This window comes from Gorilla gorilla, chromosome 1 (genome assembly GCF_029281585.2).
Source record: "Gorilla gorilla gorilla isolate KB3781 chromosome 1, NHGRI_mGorGor1-v2.1_pri, whole genome shotgun sequence".
Taxonomy (NCBI): domain Eukaryota; kingdom Metazoa; phylum Chordata; class Mammalia; order Primates; family Hominidae; genus Gorilla; species Gorilla gorilla.
In genome coordinates this window covers 54440246-54458792 of record NC_073224.2, presented here as the reverse complement: position 1 = coordinate 54458792, position 18547 = coordinate 54440246, and the positions used below count along the sequence as shown (strand labels likewise).

At 51.0% G+C, this 18547-nt stretch overlaps 1 protein-coding gene across 10 annotated transcripts in view; it reads left to right on the top strand.

Moving 5' to 3' along the window:
- The window catches only part of LGR6 (leucine rich repeat containing G protein-coupled receptor 6), a 127537-nt gene extending 110599 nt beyond the window's left edge, over positions 1–16938 (top strand). For 4 of the 10 annotated variants that reach the window (XM_019035873.4, XM_055368255.2, XM_055368244.2 and 1 more), the window contains 9 exons: positions 448–516; positions 1726–1797; positions 2851–2916; positions 4035–4106; positions 4497–4568; positions 6215–6340; positions 7346–7506; positions 11956–12036; positions 15108–16938. In XM_019035873.4, the coding sequence (XP_018891418.3) occupies positions 448–516; positions 1726–1797; positions 2851–2916; positions 4035–4106; positions 4497–4568; positions 6215–6340; positions 7346–7506; positions 11956–12036; positions 15108–16363 (1975 nt within the window). In that variant the 3' untranslated portion in view covers positions 16364–16938. The remainder of the gene's footprint in view (positions 1–447; positions 517–1725; positions 1798–2850; positions 2917–4034; positions 4107–4496; positions 4569–6214; positions 6341–7345; positions 7507–11955; positions 12037–15107) is intronic. The other 6 variants (XM_055368200.2, XM_055368229.2, XM_055368208.2 and 3 more) reach the window with 3 other exon arrangements.
- Positions 16939–18547: the final 1609 nt, after the last annotated feature.

Sequence of the window (18547 nt, the reverse complement as noted above, 5' to 3'; positions counted from 1 at the left end):
CCACCACACCCGGCTGAGAACTGATAGTTCTAATAAAGTTCCAGCAGATGACAATTTAGGGGTGACCCTATCTCAGGTTCTAATAAGCAAAACCCAGCAGCCAAGGGCTTCTCCAGAAGCACCCCAGCTGTTGTCTATTAACCAGAGGCCATTCCCATGTTGCTTGCATGTGGGGTTTTTGCAAGCTGAAGCGTGAATGCTGAGGTTACCCAGCTCTGTCTGGGCGAGGGTGTGCTGAGCAAACTTAAGCAAATGGCTGGTTGGACCCTGCTAAGCATGGCTCAGCCTCCACGAGGGCCTGCGTGGCTGACTTGAGGAAGATTGCAGGGAAGCATGACATTGCCCCCAAAGGAGGAGTCCCGGAGGGGAGACAAAATGGAGAATTGAGAATCTTGATGTTGAGATGCTCTGACCCCACCCCTCAGAGCTCATTGTCTCTATTTCCAGATCTCTGAATGGTGCCACGGACATCCAGGAGTTTCCAGATCTCAAAGGCACCACCAGCCTGGAGATCCTGTGAGTGGCTTCTCTCTCCCTACCTTATCTATCGCCCCAGCTTCATTCCCAAGAGCTCTTCCACTCCTTGCCCCTGGAAGGCTGTCTAGGTTCCTTGCTTCCCTTTTATCCAGCCTGTCTCTACTACTGGCTCCATCCCCTTCCTCCTGATGTGGCACTGCCCACAGGCAAGGTCAGCAGGTGGCAGATGGGATGGCAGTGAGGAGGCTGGTCTTTCTCTCTTTACCATGCTTGGAGTTTTCAGGTATTAATTTAGAGCTCCTAACCCCAAGCCACAGGTACACTGAGGGTTGAAGTGATGGAGAGGAGGGTTGTGAAAACCCATCTTTGCCTTTCTGAAGCTTGATTCCAACAAAGACGTTCTTGTATTTTCTATTATTATCTCCTGTGGCATAGAGGGCAGGAGTGTCGACGCATAGTAGGCCCTCAATACATTTAAATGAATGAAATGAAACAATCGAGCAAACACCCAGAATGAGTGTCAGGAAGTCGGCTGCCCTGCCCCACACCACAAAGTTCATTCATGGCACCACTGGGACTGGGGCTCTCCTCTGTGCCTCCGTTGTCTTCCCGCTAGATTCACTGGTATGTGGAAAATTTTCCATGAGGGAAGTAGTCATTCCAAAGATGACCTTGGCCTTGGGTCGTTCCTGGGACACCCTGCCCAAAGCCAAGCCTGCTCTCCAACCTGCCCCCACAGCCCTCTCCAGCCCAGCTCCTGGTTCTTCCCTTCTATCCCATCTCTTCTCCCTCCTCCGAGGCACAGGGACCAAACTCTGTGCCTGTGTCCCATGGTCCCACTACAGTGTTTTTCTGTCTACACTTGCCCATGGACATCCCCTCCTCTAAGGTCCCTACAGCAGAGAAGATTTGTGTCCCTGTCCTACAGGCCCAGTGCTGCTTGAGACCATTATGAGACATGGGGTGGGGATGGGATGGGGATGGCTGGAGCAGAGCCCTGGGCTGTGGCCCTCTCTCTCCACTCCCCTCCCCCAGCTCCTCTAGGCCCAAGGGAGCTTGGTGCTCAGATGCCAGGGTCTGCTCGTTTCTGTCCCCACAGCCCCACCCCCTGCCCTGTCTCTCCCTCCATTTCTCTCTTTTGTTAGCTCCGTCATCCCACGACAGTATCGGGTCCAGAGCTGGAGCGGGGTGGCTGGGAATGGCAGGGCCCTGGGCCTGGTGCCAGCTCTGTCTCTGTTCTCCCTGCAGGACCCTGACCCGCGCAGGCATCCGGCTGCTCCCATCGGGGATGTGCCAACAGCTGCCCAGGCTCCGAGTCCTGTGAGTGCTCACAAGAATTCTACAGTCTTGGCATTGTGCCCCTACCCCCATGTCCCACAAAAGGCCTCTCCTGCTTCTGTCCCACTTGGTCATTTCCCTTCCTGGAGAATGGAGCAGCATAGGCTCCTGCTGAGAGCCTACCCCAGAAGGACTGGGTTTGAGGCACAGCTCTGCCACTTACTAGCTGTATTGATTTGGACTCACTCTTTAAAGTCTCTGAGCTTCGATATCCTCGTCTATAACATGGGAGTCAATTTGTAAGGGTTGAAAAAAATATGTAAAGCACCTAGTGCATAATACCAATAAATGACATAATTACTCTAATTTTACACAAGAAAATTAGTCCCCTCTTGGGATCTTGGGACTGTGGAGGTACTTAATTGGCCTCTGAAGTCAAGGGGAGTTTTCCTCTCTCCTTGGACTCCAACTTGAATCTGAGGCTCCTCATCAGGGACCATAGCCCCGCAGCTCAAGATGGGTGGACCAACGCATAGTGTGTGGAAAGAGCCCTAGGCTGGGGGTCCGGAGACACAGGCTCCAGACTCAGCCTTGCCACTGACTGGTGGTGTGTCCTTTAGCAGGTCCTGTCCCCTCTGTGGGCTTCAGGTTTCTCATCTGCTGAGTGAAAGGGTTGGGCCAGATGATCCCTAAGGGCCTCCAGCTCTGATCTTTCCTGCCAGCTCCATAAATGGTGACTGCAGGTGCTTGGGTTGGCATTGCTCAGTGAGGTCCAATGTGTTCTCTGCTGGCTGGCTCAGTGCCCCTCTCCCCGACTCTTTGCTTGTTTCCTCTTCACCACGCCCCTCTCACTTCCTGGGTAGTCCCATCTAGGCCCAATGAGGAGTGGGACTTATTAGGAGGAAATACAGAGAAAGTGAATTGAAGAGACTGGTGCCCTGGTGTGAGATGCCTCAACAGCCATGTCCCTGTGGGGTCCCCACAGCCTTCAGCTAATTGACAGGAAAGCACAGTCCTGGCTAGAGCCCCCCATCCCTGAGCAGCCCTCAGATAGCCACCATTTCACCCCAGCCCTGGCCTTTCTCTTTTCCCCAGGGAACTGTCTCACAATCAAATTGAGGAGCTGCCCAGCCTGCACAGGTGTCAGAAATTGGAGGAAATGTGAGTCTGGGGTAGGGAAGAGGCAAAAGCATGCCAGCCAGACCCTGAGCAAGTCCTGCAGGGAGGTGTGATGGGGGGCATCAGTAAGGGCCAATGCACACTTTGACATTTCTTCCTTCTCTTTTCTGAGTTTGTTTAACCCAGAGTTTAGGGCTGAGAGCTTGGCAGAGGCCTGCACAGTGGCCCTAGGACTCACAGCAGAAGACAGACCCAGGAGCTGGTGCCCAAAAGGAGTCTCAAGGTGGCTCCTTGTAAATCAGTAGCAACACAGAAATGCAGTAGTGATTAGAACCAGTGGAGGGACAGGGTCACATCAGGGCCCAGTGGGATGGACCGGAGAAGGCTTTAAGAAGTTGGAAGCACCCTGCATTTTGGAGCATGTTCTCTCCTTTTCCATACCTCTAAACACGCACATGCATATGTGTGTATGTGTTTGCATATTACACACAGACATACATAATCATATGTGGAAGAACAAGCCTGGGATTCAAAGGTCACAAAGAAAATATCACTTGAAAAATTCTCTAAGCTCTATTAACCCAGCTCCTGTTTTCTCAAGCCAGCATGGCCTCTTGAGCTTCCCTGTGTCTGTACCCTGCTTCTAGGCAGGACCATGCCTTTTGGGGCTGGGGCAGGGTACAGATATGAGGGTCTCCTGTTTGTCTAGGTGCCAAGGGAAGGAGGGTCTTCTGCATGGCTGAGGCCCAGGGTCCATCTCCCATTCCACCAGTCTACTGAGCTCTGCTTCCCAGCTCCGGCCAGTCACTTGGGTTGGGCGGTGCTCTGCTTCTGGGCTAGGTTCTGGAGGACCCATGGTGATGGGAGGTGTGGGGGCCAGTTTGGCTGGGCTGGGAGCCAGGCCCAGTGGGAACACTGGAAGCTGACTCCCTTTTGGGCCACAGGGATGGTTTTGTGGCTTTGTCTCCTGACCCACTTACCCAAGGCAACCGGATCCCCTTGTGCTCCCTTTAATTCTGGTGACTTCCTCGGGCTGGGCCCTTTCTTCCTGTGCCAGGAGAAGTGGGGGGCTCTACTTTCTTCCTCCCAGTGCTCGGGGGGCATGGAGCGGAGCCAGGGTCTGAGCCTGCCGGCTCATCCAGCCTCTCTTGCTGCCCTAGCGGCCTCCAACACAACCGCATCTGGGAAATTGGAGCTGACACCTTCAGCCAGCTGAGCTCCCTGCAAGCCCTGTGAGTACCCACATCCGGGGGTGGGCCACGGAGGAGCCACCGTGTCCCTCTGCTAGGCATGCTCATTGTCATAGCACATGTGTACAATTTAAGCAAATGTGACATGCACATCGCCTCCCAGCTCCGTAGCCCCCACCCCCAGCACACACACACACTTCTCTAGCTGGCACCCAGGAGGTCTTGAGGCTCTGGAGCCAAGCTGTCATGTCCCTGTTCCTGGGGCCACAGCCAGCTCAGGAGCTGGGCAGCAGCAGGTACCTTCCCCAAAAGGCTAAGGTTACTGTTACTGGGGGCAGGTCAGATGGGGTTATGTGAGGGGGAGCCCATGATGGGAACAGTGAGCCCTCCACATGTTACTGTCCCCTCCTGCCACACCCTCTCTGCCTGCAGGGATCTTAGCTGGAACGCCATCCGGTCCATCCACCCCGAGGCCTTCTCCACCCTGCGCTCTCTGGTCAAGCTGTAAGTGCCTGCTGCATTCTCCTCCAGGATGCTGGGGGCCAGTCGGGACTATGGGCTGGCCAATGGGGGCAGAAGGGCCACCCCAGAGCAGGAACATGCATATCCCAGGGAGATGGGCCTCAGCCTAATCAATCATTCTGACAATCCGTTTGACAGAGTGTGGGGCCTGATAAACAGAGAGCCTACCTCTTGCAAGCTCTGGAACATCATCTGCTAATGTTCTGCAGTGTTTTGGCAGCCTCAGCCCTCCTCATCCCCCCGCCTCGGTCCCATCCCCATCCTCTCTATCCACCAATAAAGAGGATATATTGGGCCTGGAATCCCTTCACACATAGGAGGGTGGAAGTAGATGTGGGAGCCAGGGTCTCAGAGAGCTCAGGGGTTCCCTGCTTGAGCATTGCTGTAGAGGACTGCCATTCTGTGAGGCAGCAGGGGACCTCAGGTCCTTTAAATTACATAGGATGTAAACAGAGAGTGAGCAGTGTTGGCTACATGGTCATTATGTCAGGGCTGGAAGGGGCCTCTGCTGCAGCTGCCATGTACTGTGGGGCAGGTTATTCACTGCGCAAGCACTCCTGCCCAAGAGGGAGCTGACATCCTGCCACCTCCTTGCCAAGCTGTGACTCCTAAAAGCACATCTACCTAGACTGGGCCCTTTTCTGGTTAACACAAAGACTTCTTTTGGGCTAGCTCCAGCCCTGGCCTCAGAGACCATCTAGCCCCACCCGCTTCACTTCACAGGTGAGGCCTCCAAGGCCCAGGAGGAGAAGTTTACTCAAAGCCAAGGGCCAGGACTCCCAGCAGGCACACAAATTCCTCCTCAGGCTGGGGCCGTGGCTTTGCAAAACTCTCACCTCCGTCTTCCCTCTCCTGTTTGCTCTAGTCCTGCCAGATAGGTAGGGTGATATTTTTATCCCTTTGAAAGATGAGGACACTGAAGCTCAGGCAGATTTGTGGCTCCCCTTGGTTACACAGCGAGTTGGTGACAGTGCCAGGTTTCCTGCCTTCCAGTCCAGGGCTGTTTCCACGACGCACAGTCTGTGGTCTTGGTGTTTGGTTTGGAACCCTGGGCTTCCTCTAATGTGCCTCCAGTAGAAGAACATGCATGTCCTCACCTCTGGCTACAAAGCAGTCCCTACAAGATGGAATGGATGACCCAATCCCTGCTTGTAACCAGATGACCAGCTCTGTACAGTCCCAGACTCAGCCCTCTTATATCATCAGAAAAGTGGGAGGAAAGGCAGGGGGATGGGGATAAACGACAACAGGAAGGTTCCCCAAGCGGGTGGGCAGGGCTTCCTGGATGGCACTTAGAACTGGGCACAGGAACTGTGGTTGAGGGAGCTCTGTTACCTACAAATTGGGACAGCTTCGCATTAAGTTAGAATAGTCCCTGGTATATAGTTGGCACCGTTGTGTATTGAATGAATGAGCGAATAAAAGAATGAACAATCTGCAGATGGTGCCTCTAGCGACTCTTGGCTGCCCTCCTCCCTCAGCATTCAATGCTCTCCTAAGCTTCTCTCCTGTCCTTTGCTCCTCTCCTCTTGCTTCCATCCCAGGCACACTGGCCACATTCTCAGCACAGCCCTTCCCCCTCAGCAATCCCACTGACTGCCAATAACCCTGACCATCCACTGTCCTAGGGACCTGACAGACAACCAGCTGACCACACTCCCCCTGGCTGGACTTGGGGGCTTGATGCATCTGAAGCTCAAAGGGAACCTTGCTCTCTCCCAGGCCTTCTCCAAGGACAGTTTCCCAAAACTGAGGTGAGGGACTGGCTTTCCCCAACACCTGGGTAGGCCAGCTGGAGACCCTGGAGGGACAGAGAGAAAGCCAGATGGCCCCACCCTGAGAAAAGCCTAGAGGCTTAGGGTTTGACCAAGATTTAGTGGAAGGGCTCACCTGACCACCTACAGACCAAGAGGGGCCTGGTTCATGCCTCCCCTTCCTCCTTATCTCCTTGGTGGCATTTTCCCCTGTCCCAAGCTCCAACGCTAGTGAGCACTGGGACCTGAGAGTGATAGAAGTAAGATGATGTGAAGACCCCCTAGCCCTCCTTGCACCCCATCTGGTTCCACATGTCCAGATTATCTGTCCTCACTTGAGCAGCATCTGAGCCCCTGGAATCAGGGCAGAGCCCAGGACACTGATGGGTGGAAAACAAGCTTCACAGCCAGGCCGTGGTGCTAATGACATCCAGGCCTCTTCCATGCAGCAGCAGTGGTGCAGCCTGTGTGGCTGCACACTAATGAGATGCCCTTAGGGCCTCTGCACTTACCCTCAGAGGGCACCAAATCCAGCTCCAATATGCCCAGAGATGGGGGAGGGATAGGGTGCAGGTCTCACTGAGGGCCAGAGTGAAGAATCACCAGAAGAATCCATGTGGCCTTAAATATAAAAGAGGAGGTGTTGCCTGGAAGAAGAAGCAGAGCACTGGCAGTGCTTTGTGAGCTTGGGGAAGCCTCTCCCCGCTCTGAGCCAGCAGAGAGGGCTCCTTAAACAATGGGCAGAACGTTTCTTTCCCCATCTCACTTGCCAAGATGAACAAAGAAAGACAGAAATGCCTCCAGAGCCCTTCAGATCAGGAGTCAGGCTGCAAGGCCCTTACAAAGAATGCCTAGGAGACTGCCAGCACAGTGAACAGGGAACTTGGGAGTTGAAGGACAGACACTGAGTGCCCAGCCCCTGGGTTGCAGATCTCTTAAATCAGACTTAGGTCTTAGACCCCAAAGATGCTGAGGCAGCCAATCTGCCCGCCTCTCCCCCACCAGGATCCTGGAGGTGCCTTATGCCTACCAGTGCTGTCCCTATGGGATGTGTGCCAGCTTCTTCAAGGCCTCTGGGCAGTGGGAGGCTGAAGACCTTCACCTTGATGATGAGGAGTCTTCAAAAAGGCCCCTGGGCCTCCTTGCCAGACAAGCAGAGAACCACTGTGAGTGACCAGGGGCCCCGGGTTGGGGAGGGTAGTGGGCTGTGGAGAGGAAGTTAGAGGGGATGCTTGGGGGACCTGAGAGGGAATCTGACAGCAGCTGCAGAGGGAAGCCCTACAGAGGTGGGAGGAGCTGCCTGTGACCTGGGAGGAAACTCTACCTCTGTTTGCACTTTGTCTCTCCAAGACTACACCCAGAGGTGCTTGGGACAAAGTAGTGATGGTAACAATGGCTGTGGCAATGTCTCATCTGCCTAGCCCTTTGCAATTCACAAAGTGCCTCTCACACACCATCTCACTTAACCCTCCCCTTGTGGTCCACATGTTTCTTCTCCTTCAACCTCAGGGTATTCTCAGAGAAGACAGACCCCTTATTTTATCAATCTGAGCCAATAGGATTTAATTAAATCAATTGAATTAAACCTACTTCCAGAAAAAAAGAATCCCCTCATAATATGTCCTAGAACCAAAAGGAACAGTATAGGGTTATTGCTGTCCAAGTCCATCCTGCACCTCCAGTCTGCCCCATGAGTCTGAAAGTGAGACTTCCGTGGCCGCCAGGTGCAAGAGACCTTCACTGAGAAGGGCCATTCCAGTGCAGGCTGTCTTGGGCCATCTGTGTTTCTGGAGGAGTTAGGGTAAAAGGCACATGTTGGAGGCAGGCAGCCAAGGGGGTTCTGAGGGATCATTTACTAAGTGGTATCTTAGATACTAAGGGCAGATAAAAGGGCTTCCCTCTCCCCCTGCCCGTATTACAGAACACAAGCAGAATTAGGAGGGAGAGAGTAGGGGTCCTCTGCTTTGGGGTATTCTTTTTCCATCTCTAACTCTCCACAATATTTCAATGGAGAAAATAAACAAACAAAAAATCAAATATAAACATGTAAGAAAAACATCTCATTACAGTGTAGACAAAACTGAGGTCCAATCCCAACTACAACATTCACCAGTTGGATTGCATTGGACCAGTCATGTAACCATACTGAGCCTCACTTTCCTTATCTTTAAATGGGAAAGATAATTGGCTGGGCGTGGTGGCTCAAGCCTATAATTCCAGCACTTTGGGAGGCCAAGGCGGGTGGATCACTTTAGGTCAGGAGTTCGAGACCAGCCTGGCCAACATGGTGAAACCCCTTCTCTACCAAAAATACAAAAATTAGCCAGTCATGGTGGCATGCGCCTGTAGTCCCGGCTACTTGGGAGGCTGAGACAGGAGAATGGCTTAAGCCCAGGAGGCGGAGGTTATAGTGAGCTGAGATCGCACCACTGCAAACTCCAGCCTGGGTGACAGAGTGAGATTCTGTCTCAAAAAACTAAATAAATAAATAAGTAAATGAGAAAGATAATGGATAGCTCATAGGCTGTTGGGGAAAACTAAAAGATTCCATAAATGATGAAGTATGCTCATCGCTACTACTGAGGACTGGTGCCTTCTGGTGTACATGTATAGGGAGAGTGCAACTGTGGAGTCCGGGGCACAGTGTATGGAGGGCAAATGGTGGGCAGGCAACCTGGGGGTCTCTGAGAGCCTTCTTCCCAATGTATTAACACACCTCCCTAGGGAGGGTATGAGGACCCGATGAGGAGCAGCCCAGCAGCCTGGCTGGCTCTGGGCCAGCAGACGGCTGTCCCCGGGGGACATTCCCGGATGTCTGCTGTACACTCCCTCAGGGGGCTGGAAGGAAGAATGGAAACTTTCCTTCCTCAAGGTGAAACTTTCCACCGAGCTTAGGTCTTGGAGAACCACAGGGCGTCAAGATCGTGGGCTGCCTGCCGCCTGTAACCGGAGCTAGGGCAGGGCCCCCCACTTCCTGTGGGAGCTAATGAGCCTCGAGAAGGAAAGCCAGGAGCTGCTGCTCCAGCCAGATTCGATTTCCTCCTCGTTTGAAGAGTGGTTACTTAACACCTTGGCTGTGATTTTCCCAGCCTCAGAGAGAGTCCACAGGTTTCACCCCTTGTGTTTCATTCATGCATTTTGATTTCAAAGAATTGCTGAACTTCTTTCTGGAGAGCAGGGGCGGGCAGGGAGTGAAAGGTAGAGAGGAGTAAATGCCAGGACTCTGTGGCCACGACTCAGCCTCCGACCTGCCCTGATGGTGTCTGGGCCAGGAGCAGCTTCACAGTCTTCCTGCCACCTGGGAAAACTCCCAACTGATGGTGTTTATCCTTTAAGTGGGGAGGAAGGATCCACACAGGAAACAGACTTTGTGAACCAAAGATGGAACAAGTGCAACAAACAGAGTCACCTATCCATTGCCCTGTATGATGGAGGAAGAGCCCACAGGATGCTGTCTCTTAAACCTGAAGATTGTACAGTTACCTTTTGAAGACAAGCCATTCTTTCCCCAACTTGGGTCTTCAGACACATTTCCCAGTCTGACTTGAGAAACTTGTCTTATTCTTTAAAAAGCCTTTCAGTGATGGATTATCACTGCAAAAAATGTTTTGTCTTTATAGATTATAAAATGGTCTAGATTCTCATTTCAAAATTCTTATAGAATTTGTGGACCTCCAGCATGTCTGCAACCCCCTAGAGTTCACAGGCCCTAGTTTGAGAAACACTGCAAAAGTGAATAAGAAAAAAAAAAGTGTAAGGCTGGGCGTGGTGGCTCACACCTGTAATCCCAGCACTTTGGGAGGCCGAGGCAGGCAGATCACAAGGTCAGGAGATCCAGACCATCCTGGCTAACACCATGAAACCCCATCTCTAAAAAAATACAAAAAATTAGCCGGGCGTGGTGGTGGGCGCCTGTAGTCCCAGCTGCTCGGGAGGCTGAGGCAGGAGAATGGCGTGAACCCAGGAGGCGGAGCTTGCAGTGAGCCGAGATCACGCCACTGCACTCCAGCCTGGGCAACAGAGCGAGACTCCATCTCAAAAAAAAAAAAAAAGTGTAAAGCCTGGACTTAGAATTGAAAAGAACATTAAAGATGATCTAGTCCAGCCTCTGACTCAGTGTAGAAGTGCTTTCTCTCCCATTGGGGACTTTCTGTTTAGTATCATCAGTGACAAATTATGTTCAGCTCATGCATCTGTAAATCTCCTGAACCCTCCCCACCCCCTGACCCCCCAAAGTAATCAGTCCTTTGCCTGGGAAAGCATAATGGTTAAACATCTGGGCTCTGTAGTCAGACAAATCTGCATCTGAATTCTAGTCTATTGCTGTGAGGCTGCAGGCAAGCCACTTAACTTCAATGAGCCTCAGTCTCCTTATCTGTCACCTGCCTCACATGGATGTTGTGAAAGTTAATGGGACCATGAAGATGAGGACTGACTGGGCACAGTACCTGGTGCCGAATAAGAACTCAAGAAATGTTAACCCTTATTGTTCAGTCAATCTATTAGCTGAAAATTTTTTTCTAATTGATACATAATAAATGTATGTATGGGGGGGCACATGTGATTATTTAATACATTCATATAATGTATATAAAGATCAAATCAGAGTAATCGGGATATCCTTTGCCTTAAATATTTGTCTTTTCTTTATGCTAGAAACATTCAAATTATTCCCTTCTAGCTAGTAAACAAATCTGTTAGTTGATGCCACTCATTGTAGCATGACAATTTGTTTCCTTATTAGTCTCCACAAGCTCTTTGAGAGCCGGTCCATCTCTTATTCATCCCTGAAATTCTTCTGCATTTGCCCAGTGCCAGAATTGCACTCAGCAGATGTGGACCTACTCTGCACCTGTTGAAGGTGGGGTGTTCGTTTGCTGGACAGCTCTAATTGTGGGAACTTACTCTTGTTAGGAAGTAGTAGAGTGTCTCCATTCGAATCATAATTTGCCTCGTTCTACAGTCCATCCATTGATCCTGGTTCTACCCTCTGGGGCAAAAGAGCACGTAGAAGTCAAATTCCTTTACACCTAACAGTCCTTCTGCTCTTTGAGGACGGCCATGATATCCCCACTTACTCTTACCTCCTCCGAGTTAAACACCGCCCAGTTGCTTTGACTGTTTCTCTCACAAATGGCTTCTGCTCTCCCACCCCCTAATTCACTCGTTCACGTCTAAACACACTCCAGCTCACTGATGTTTTTCTTAATGTGTAGTTTTCACAACTGGACACAAAATTACAGTGACAGCCCAGCCAGAGTAGAGAAATGTGTGATCACTAGCATACATTATTGAAACAGCTTCCACTCCAACTCGAAGCAGCACTTGTGGGTAAGGCCGACTGGAGAGGACATAGAGCCCTGACTAATAGAAAGAGAAGGTCTAGGTGAAATGTTTGCTGTGCACTCTTCAGTGCAGATAATCCACATGTGGATAATAGGAAGCTGACCAAATCTTTACCCCCAAGGGTAGAAATGGATGTGCCGGGTTGCTAGAATGACCAGTGCTGAGCAGAGTTAGTAAGGGACATCTTAAAGGAGGGGGCATTTGGAGAAAGGTAGGGCTTGACTGACACCAAGACCCAGGACCCTGCATCACTTTGTCTCTCCTTTCAGATGACCTGGACCTGGATGAGCTCCAGCTGGAGATGGAGGACTCAAAGCCACACCCCAGTGTCCAGTGTAGCCCTACTCCAGGTGAGGTGGTGTTTGGGGAATGGAGACGAGGGGGAATGGAGAAAGGGCACCCAACCACCTAGTTGAGGTATTAGTTCAGCCGGGCATGTCTGCAGCCACATTCTTTGCCTGACTCCCAGCCTGCTGCAAGAGGGCCCTCCTTTCGTAATTCCTGGGGAAGGAACTGGAGTTCTTTCCCTTGGGTGGCTGCTTGAGGGGAGTAGCATGAATGGAGGCGAAGTCAAGCAATCAGCCAATTAGCATTTATGCATCCAGGATAAAACTACTGTTACACAGGAGAGAAGCAGGAAAGAATGCCTTGACCGCATTGCTCAGGGTGGCACGTGGGACTGCTTTTGAGTAATCCCTCAGTCTAAGACCCATACCACAGAATCCTAGAGCCAGGTGGGACTCCAAAAGGTCACCTTCTCCATCCCTCCCTGCTCCATCCCAGGAAGATTACAGTCTCTGTTAAAACTCTGCACAGTGGAAAAAATCCATAGTATCCCTGGGCAAGTCCTTACAGCACCATCTAACCCTTATAGTTGGGGAAGCCTCCTTTAGCGTCTAACCTAAATCCATCCTGCTATAAAGAAAGCAAAAAAGAAAATTCTCTTTCTCTTTGGTGCAATTCAACTTGAGACATTTAGAGTGAGGAAGTCCCTTCGCTTGCATATAAAATGCTAACAGGCCACAGAAGGTGGCAAGCAGCATGCTACTTAGGCAAGGATGGGATTCTTCAGAATGAACAGAACGTGATGAACAGTTTGCTTCTTCTATTTCATTCCACCTCCATTTTCCAGTTTTCCAGCTTTCTCTGGCCCAGGACCCTTGCCTTCTCCCTTTACCCTCTCTAAAGCCTATAGAGTGATTGCCTGGCCTTGCCCAGCCCGTTTTCAGTGCTTGGTGACAACAGCACGCCCTCTAGTGCCAGCTCGGGGCCAGAGCACTAACCCAACCTGGAGGAAGCAGGTGCTGCTTCTGACTTGGAAAAACACACATGCTGCATTCACAATGCCATGGAAATTTCACCTCTGAAAACCAGTAATCAGCAGGGATGAGGTAAAAGAGGAAGTTCCAAAAGACAAAGTCCAACTTGAGCTTGCTTCTAAGATAACTCACACCAAATGGTCAAATAGTTATGGTACATTTTATGGTACATAAAATATGTTTTGAGTAATATAAAAATATTTCTCTGGGAAAAAATTTGGGAAAGTCTGCTTGATAAAAATGTAACTTAAAGAGAACGAGAAACGCATATACAGTTGTCTTAGTCCGCTTCGTGTTGCTATAACAGAATACCTAAGGCTAGGTAATTTATAAAGGAAAGAGATTTGTTTGACTCACAATTCTGGTGGCTGGGAGGTTCAAGATTGGACAGCTGCACGTGATGAAGGCCTCAGGCTGCTTCAACTTGTGATGGAAAGCAGAAGGGGAGTGGGTATGTGCAAATAGGTCACAGGGTGAAAGAGAAGCCAGACTCCCTTTAACAACCCACTCCTAGGGAACTAATCCATTCCCTGGATTGATTGAGAACTCACTCACCCTCACAGAAGGACATTAATCTGTTCCTGAGGGATCTGTTCCCATGACCCAGACACCTCCCACTAGGCCCCACCTCCAACATTCCCACATTGGGGGATTCCATTTCAGCATGAGTTTTGGTGCAGACAAACCATATCCAAATGATAGCAACAGTAAAATCTTAATTTAGCTTGAAAACCTATATGTATGTATGTATTTTTTAAAGACTGGACGGAAGCGTACCAAAATAATGAGTTATCTCTGAGAGGTGAAGTCTCATGTCATTTTAATTTTTTCATGTTATATTTTCAAATTTTCTACAATTATCACCTATTATATTTGGTAATAAGAAAAAAAAGGTTTAAAAATAGCTCCCACAAAAGCCTCTCAAATTCCCAAGCTACCTAGAAACACATTGAAGAACAAGAGTGGAAAGCCAAAGAAAATGAAGAAATAATATTTCCAAAGTTACAAGGTGATTTAGGAACAGACTTTGGAGAGAGGGATGGAAAACACCAGGATCTCACGCATCTTGTGTGGACCTAGGTTGGAAAACCCCAGAAGTCATCTGTATTTTGATTTACTGTACTTGAGACACTTTACCTCCGAAATACTGATTGACTGACAAGTATTCAATGTGGTCTGTACCCCTCTCACAGAGCAAGGGAGAGCCAGCCTGGTATAATATTTGGTCAGGACTCTCCCACAGTGGAGGACTTAGTGGATCACTGGGGACTGACTGAGAGAAACAGAGCCTCAGGCATAGACTGGTTACTGTCTGGGCAGTCCCTCATGCCTCTGTCCCTACCCACCATATCTCCCAATTCTGATACCCTCTCCACTCCTTGATGGCAGCCTGTCCTTCCTTTCTTTCCAGTGCTGTCCTTCACTTAACATTTCCTCAATGTCTGGGTTTGTACTGTATTAATTTGTACCATGTGTGTGTTTTTTTGTTTGTTTGTTTGTTTTTTTTTTTGGGGAGAGAGAGAGTTGCTCTGTAGCCCAGGCTGGAGTGCAGTAGAGCAATCTTAGCTTACTGCAACCTCTGTCCCCCGGGTTCAAGTGATTCTTCTGCCTCAGCCTCCCAAGTAGTTGGGACTACATGTGCACGCCACCACACCCAGCTAATTTTTTGTATTTGTAGTAGAGATGGGGTTTTGCTTTGTTGGCCAGGCTGGTCTCAAACTCCTGACCTCAGACAATCCATCCGCCTCAGCCTCCGGAAGTGCTGGAATTATAGTCGTGAGCCACCATGCCTGGCCTATATGCGTTCTATGTTCTGGGGTATTGAGAGGAGGGTTAGGGTTCACCCCACTTGCAGCTCTTTGGAAGAAGAGTCGTGTATGTCCCACAGCTGGGAGTTCTCTAAGGTGAGAGACCCTCCAACTGGGAGTTCTCTGGGGCCAGAAACAGGGTCAGCCTCCCTTAGACTGGGAGTTTTCTGAGGGCAAGGGTCATGTTCATCTCCTTTTGATTGGAAATTCTCTGAATACAGAGGCTGACCTTGGTCCTGAAGACCTGGTCCCACCATCCTCTGGCCCAGGGTTAATGTCTGATCTCTCCTACAGGCCCCTTCAAGCCCTGTGAGTACCTCTTTGAAAGCTGGGGCATCCGCCTGGCCGTGTGGGCCATCGTGTTGCTCTCCGTGCTCTGCAATGGACTGGTGCTGCTGACCGTGTTCGCTGGCGGGCCTGTCCACCTGCCCCCGGTCAAGTTTGTGGTAGGTGCGATTGCAGGCGCCAACATCTTGACTGGCATTTCCTGTGGCCTTCTAGCCTCAGTCGATGCCCTGACCTTTGGTCAGTTCTCTGAGTACGGAGCCCGCTGGGAGATGGGGCTAGGCTGCCGGGCCACTGGCTTCCTGGCAGTACTTGGGTCGGAGGCGTCGGTGCTGCTGCTCACTCTGGCCGCAGTGCAGTGCAGCGTCTCCATCTCCTGTGTCCGGGCCTATGGGAAGTCCCCCTCCCCAGGCAGCATTCGAGCAGGGGTCCTAGGCTGCCTGGCGCTGGCAGGGCTGGCCGCCGCGCTGCCCCTGGCCTCAGTGGGAGAATACGGGGCCTCCCCACTCTGCCTGCCCTACGCGCCACCTGAGGGTCAGCCAGCAGCCCTGGGCTTCGCCGTGGCCCTGGTGATGATGAACTCCTTCTGTTTCCTGGTCGTGGCCGGTGCCTACATCAAACTGTACTGTGACCTGCCGCGGGGCGACTTTGAGGCCATGTGGGACTGCGCCATGGTGAGGCACGTGGCCTGGCTCATCTTCGCAGACGGGCTCCTCTACTGTCCCGTGGCCTTCCTCAGCTTCGCCTCCATGCTGGGCCTCTTCCCTGTCATGCCCGAGGCCGTCAAGTCTGTCCTGCTGGTGGTGCTGCCCCTGCCTGCCTGCCTCAACCCACTGCTGTACCTGCTCTTCAACCCCCACTTCCGGGATGACCTTCGGCGGCTTCGGCCCCGCGCAGGGGACTCAGGGCCCCTAGCCTATGCTGCGGCCGGGGAGCTGGAGAAGAGCTCCTGCGATTCTACCCAGGCCCTGGTAGCCTTCTCTGATGTGGATCTCATTCTGGAAGCTTCTGAAGCTGGGCGGCCCCCTGGGCTGGAGACCTATGGCTTCCCCTCAGTGACCCTCATCTCCTGTCAGCAGCCAGGGGCCCCCAGGCTGGAGGGCAGCCATTGTGTAGAGCCAGAGGGGAACCACTTTGGGAACCCCCAACCCTCCATGGATGGAGAACTACTGCTGAGGGCAGAGGGATCTACGCCAGCAGGTGGAGGCTCGTCAGGGGGTGGCGGCTTTCGGCCCTCTGGCTTGGCCTTTGCTTCACACGTGTAAATATCCCTCCCCATTCTTCTCTTCCCCTCTCTTCCCTTTCCTCTCTCCCCCTCGGTGAATGATGGCTGCTTCTAAAACAAATACAACCAAAACTCAGCAGTGTGATCCATAGCAGATGGCCCAGTCCCTGGCTCCACTGATCACCTCTCTCCTGTGACCATCACCAACGGGTGCCTCTTGGCCTGGCTTTCCCTTGGCCTTCCTCAGCTTCACCTTGATACTGGGCCTCTTCCTTGTCATGTCTGAAGCTGTGGACCAGAGACCTGGACATTTGTCTGCTTAAGGGAAATGAGGGAAGTAAAGACAGTGAAGGGGTGGAGGGTTGATCAGGGCACAGTGGACAGGGAGACCTCACAGAGAAAGGCCTGGAAAGTGATTTCCCATGTGACTCATGGATAGGATACAAAATGTGTTCCGTGTACCATTAATCTTGACATATGCCATGCATAAAGACTTCCTATTAAAATAAGCTTTGGAAGAGATTACACATGATGTCTTTTTCTTAGAGATTCACAGTGCATGTTAGTGTAATAAAGAGATAAGTCCTACAGTAGTAAAATCTATTGAACTTTGTTTAACCCAGTTCCCTGAATTATTTGGTAACAGGTTTTTGTCTGCTTATTTGGTTTTCCTGGAATATCTATTAACATGACAGAACTTGGCACTGTTCTCTCCCAGGGAGCTCATCTCTGTACCACCTAGTGCTACCGAGTGACATCACAAAATGCCACCACTTCCTGAAAGCCCCGATCCTAGAATGAACTGCCAGAGGTAATTGATGATTCCATCCACCAGTAGAGATACTCAGCACTTTACCTCCCACCTCTCTTATCCTATGCTGGGAAGGATGAGGAGAAGCCTGCCGTTGTGGTTCCAGACTCAGACCCCTGAGTTGGGGCAGGGAGAAGGGGATCCCTGTGTGTTCTCTCACCACCCTGCCATCAACCCCAGCAAGCCCAAGCACCAGTGAAAGTTTGTCTGCTGCAAGAGGGATAGTAGGGTTCCTGGATCCTGGCAGGGCTGTCTGGATTCCCTCTGGCTCTTTGTTGCCTTCTTATGCTTCTCCACCAGATGCCCCTGCCACCTCCTGTCACAAGCCAGGTCCTGCCTACTCTTTGGGACAAGGAGGCCTTAGCCAGAAAACAGGAGAGATTTGAATTGTAGATATTGAATTTTAGGAAATTGTAGTTTTCTGGGACCCTGGGTGTCTCAGATAGGCCGCTGACCCTTCTGCCTCTCCCCTCATGACCTTTCTACCTGTGGTTTACCAAGTGTCTCTGAGCATTTCCAGAATGCCCCGCTCACCCAGCCCCAAACACACACATATTCAATCTGAGAATGAGGCGGTAAGAGCTGGGGCATCCTTCCAGACATTAAAGGTAATTCTTGGAGACATAAAAAGAGAATCCAAGACTCAGCAAAGGGCAAGACTTGCTCTAGAGTACCCCAACATCAGTCACATCTACAGGACAGGAGTCTAGAATTCTGAAACCAGATGGAAAACAATCTTCTTCCTGAATTCCGGCAGGTCCTCAGCCAGGCCCTATCCCCAGGGGCTCCACTATTAAAACAACAAACCTGAGGAAAACCCTTCTTCTAATTTTGTAGTTCAAGTTTCTGCAGCTTAGCTTCTCTGCTATCTCCCTGCTGTCCCCAGTGCCTAGTGGAAATTCTGACACAGGACAAAAAGGCTGCCTAGGCTGAGGTAGGTAGGGTAGCTCCATGGGTGAAACTTGCTACATTTCTAAATCTTATCTGACTAATTGCCTGGTCTCTTATAGGCTCTGAAGCAGAATGTGCTGACCTTGTAATCCCAGAAGAATCTTAGGGTCCTACCATGAGGCCAGCCTCACTGTAGGTACTCGCTAATGATGGCAGGTGTATTTATCAGTTGTTTATTTGAGAACCCTGCTCTCCCAATTTCCCCAGGGCTGATCAAGAGCCCTTAAAGGAAGGAGTTTGCTCTACTTTGGATACTGAGAATTGGTGACTCTTATCAGGGAAAGGAGTTCTTTGCTTCAGGGATGACAAAACTTGTACAATTTTTGAGAGCGTTGACTTGTAAAAAGTCACCCCAGATCCCTTCTCACTTCTTGCCCACGCCATGTGATCATTGTTCCCCTTGGAGTTAGGGAGTCTGTGTTGAGGTGGAGCACAGTGGCCATGTGTTAGAGGTTTAGGAGT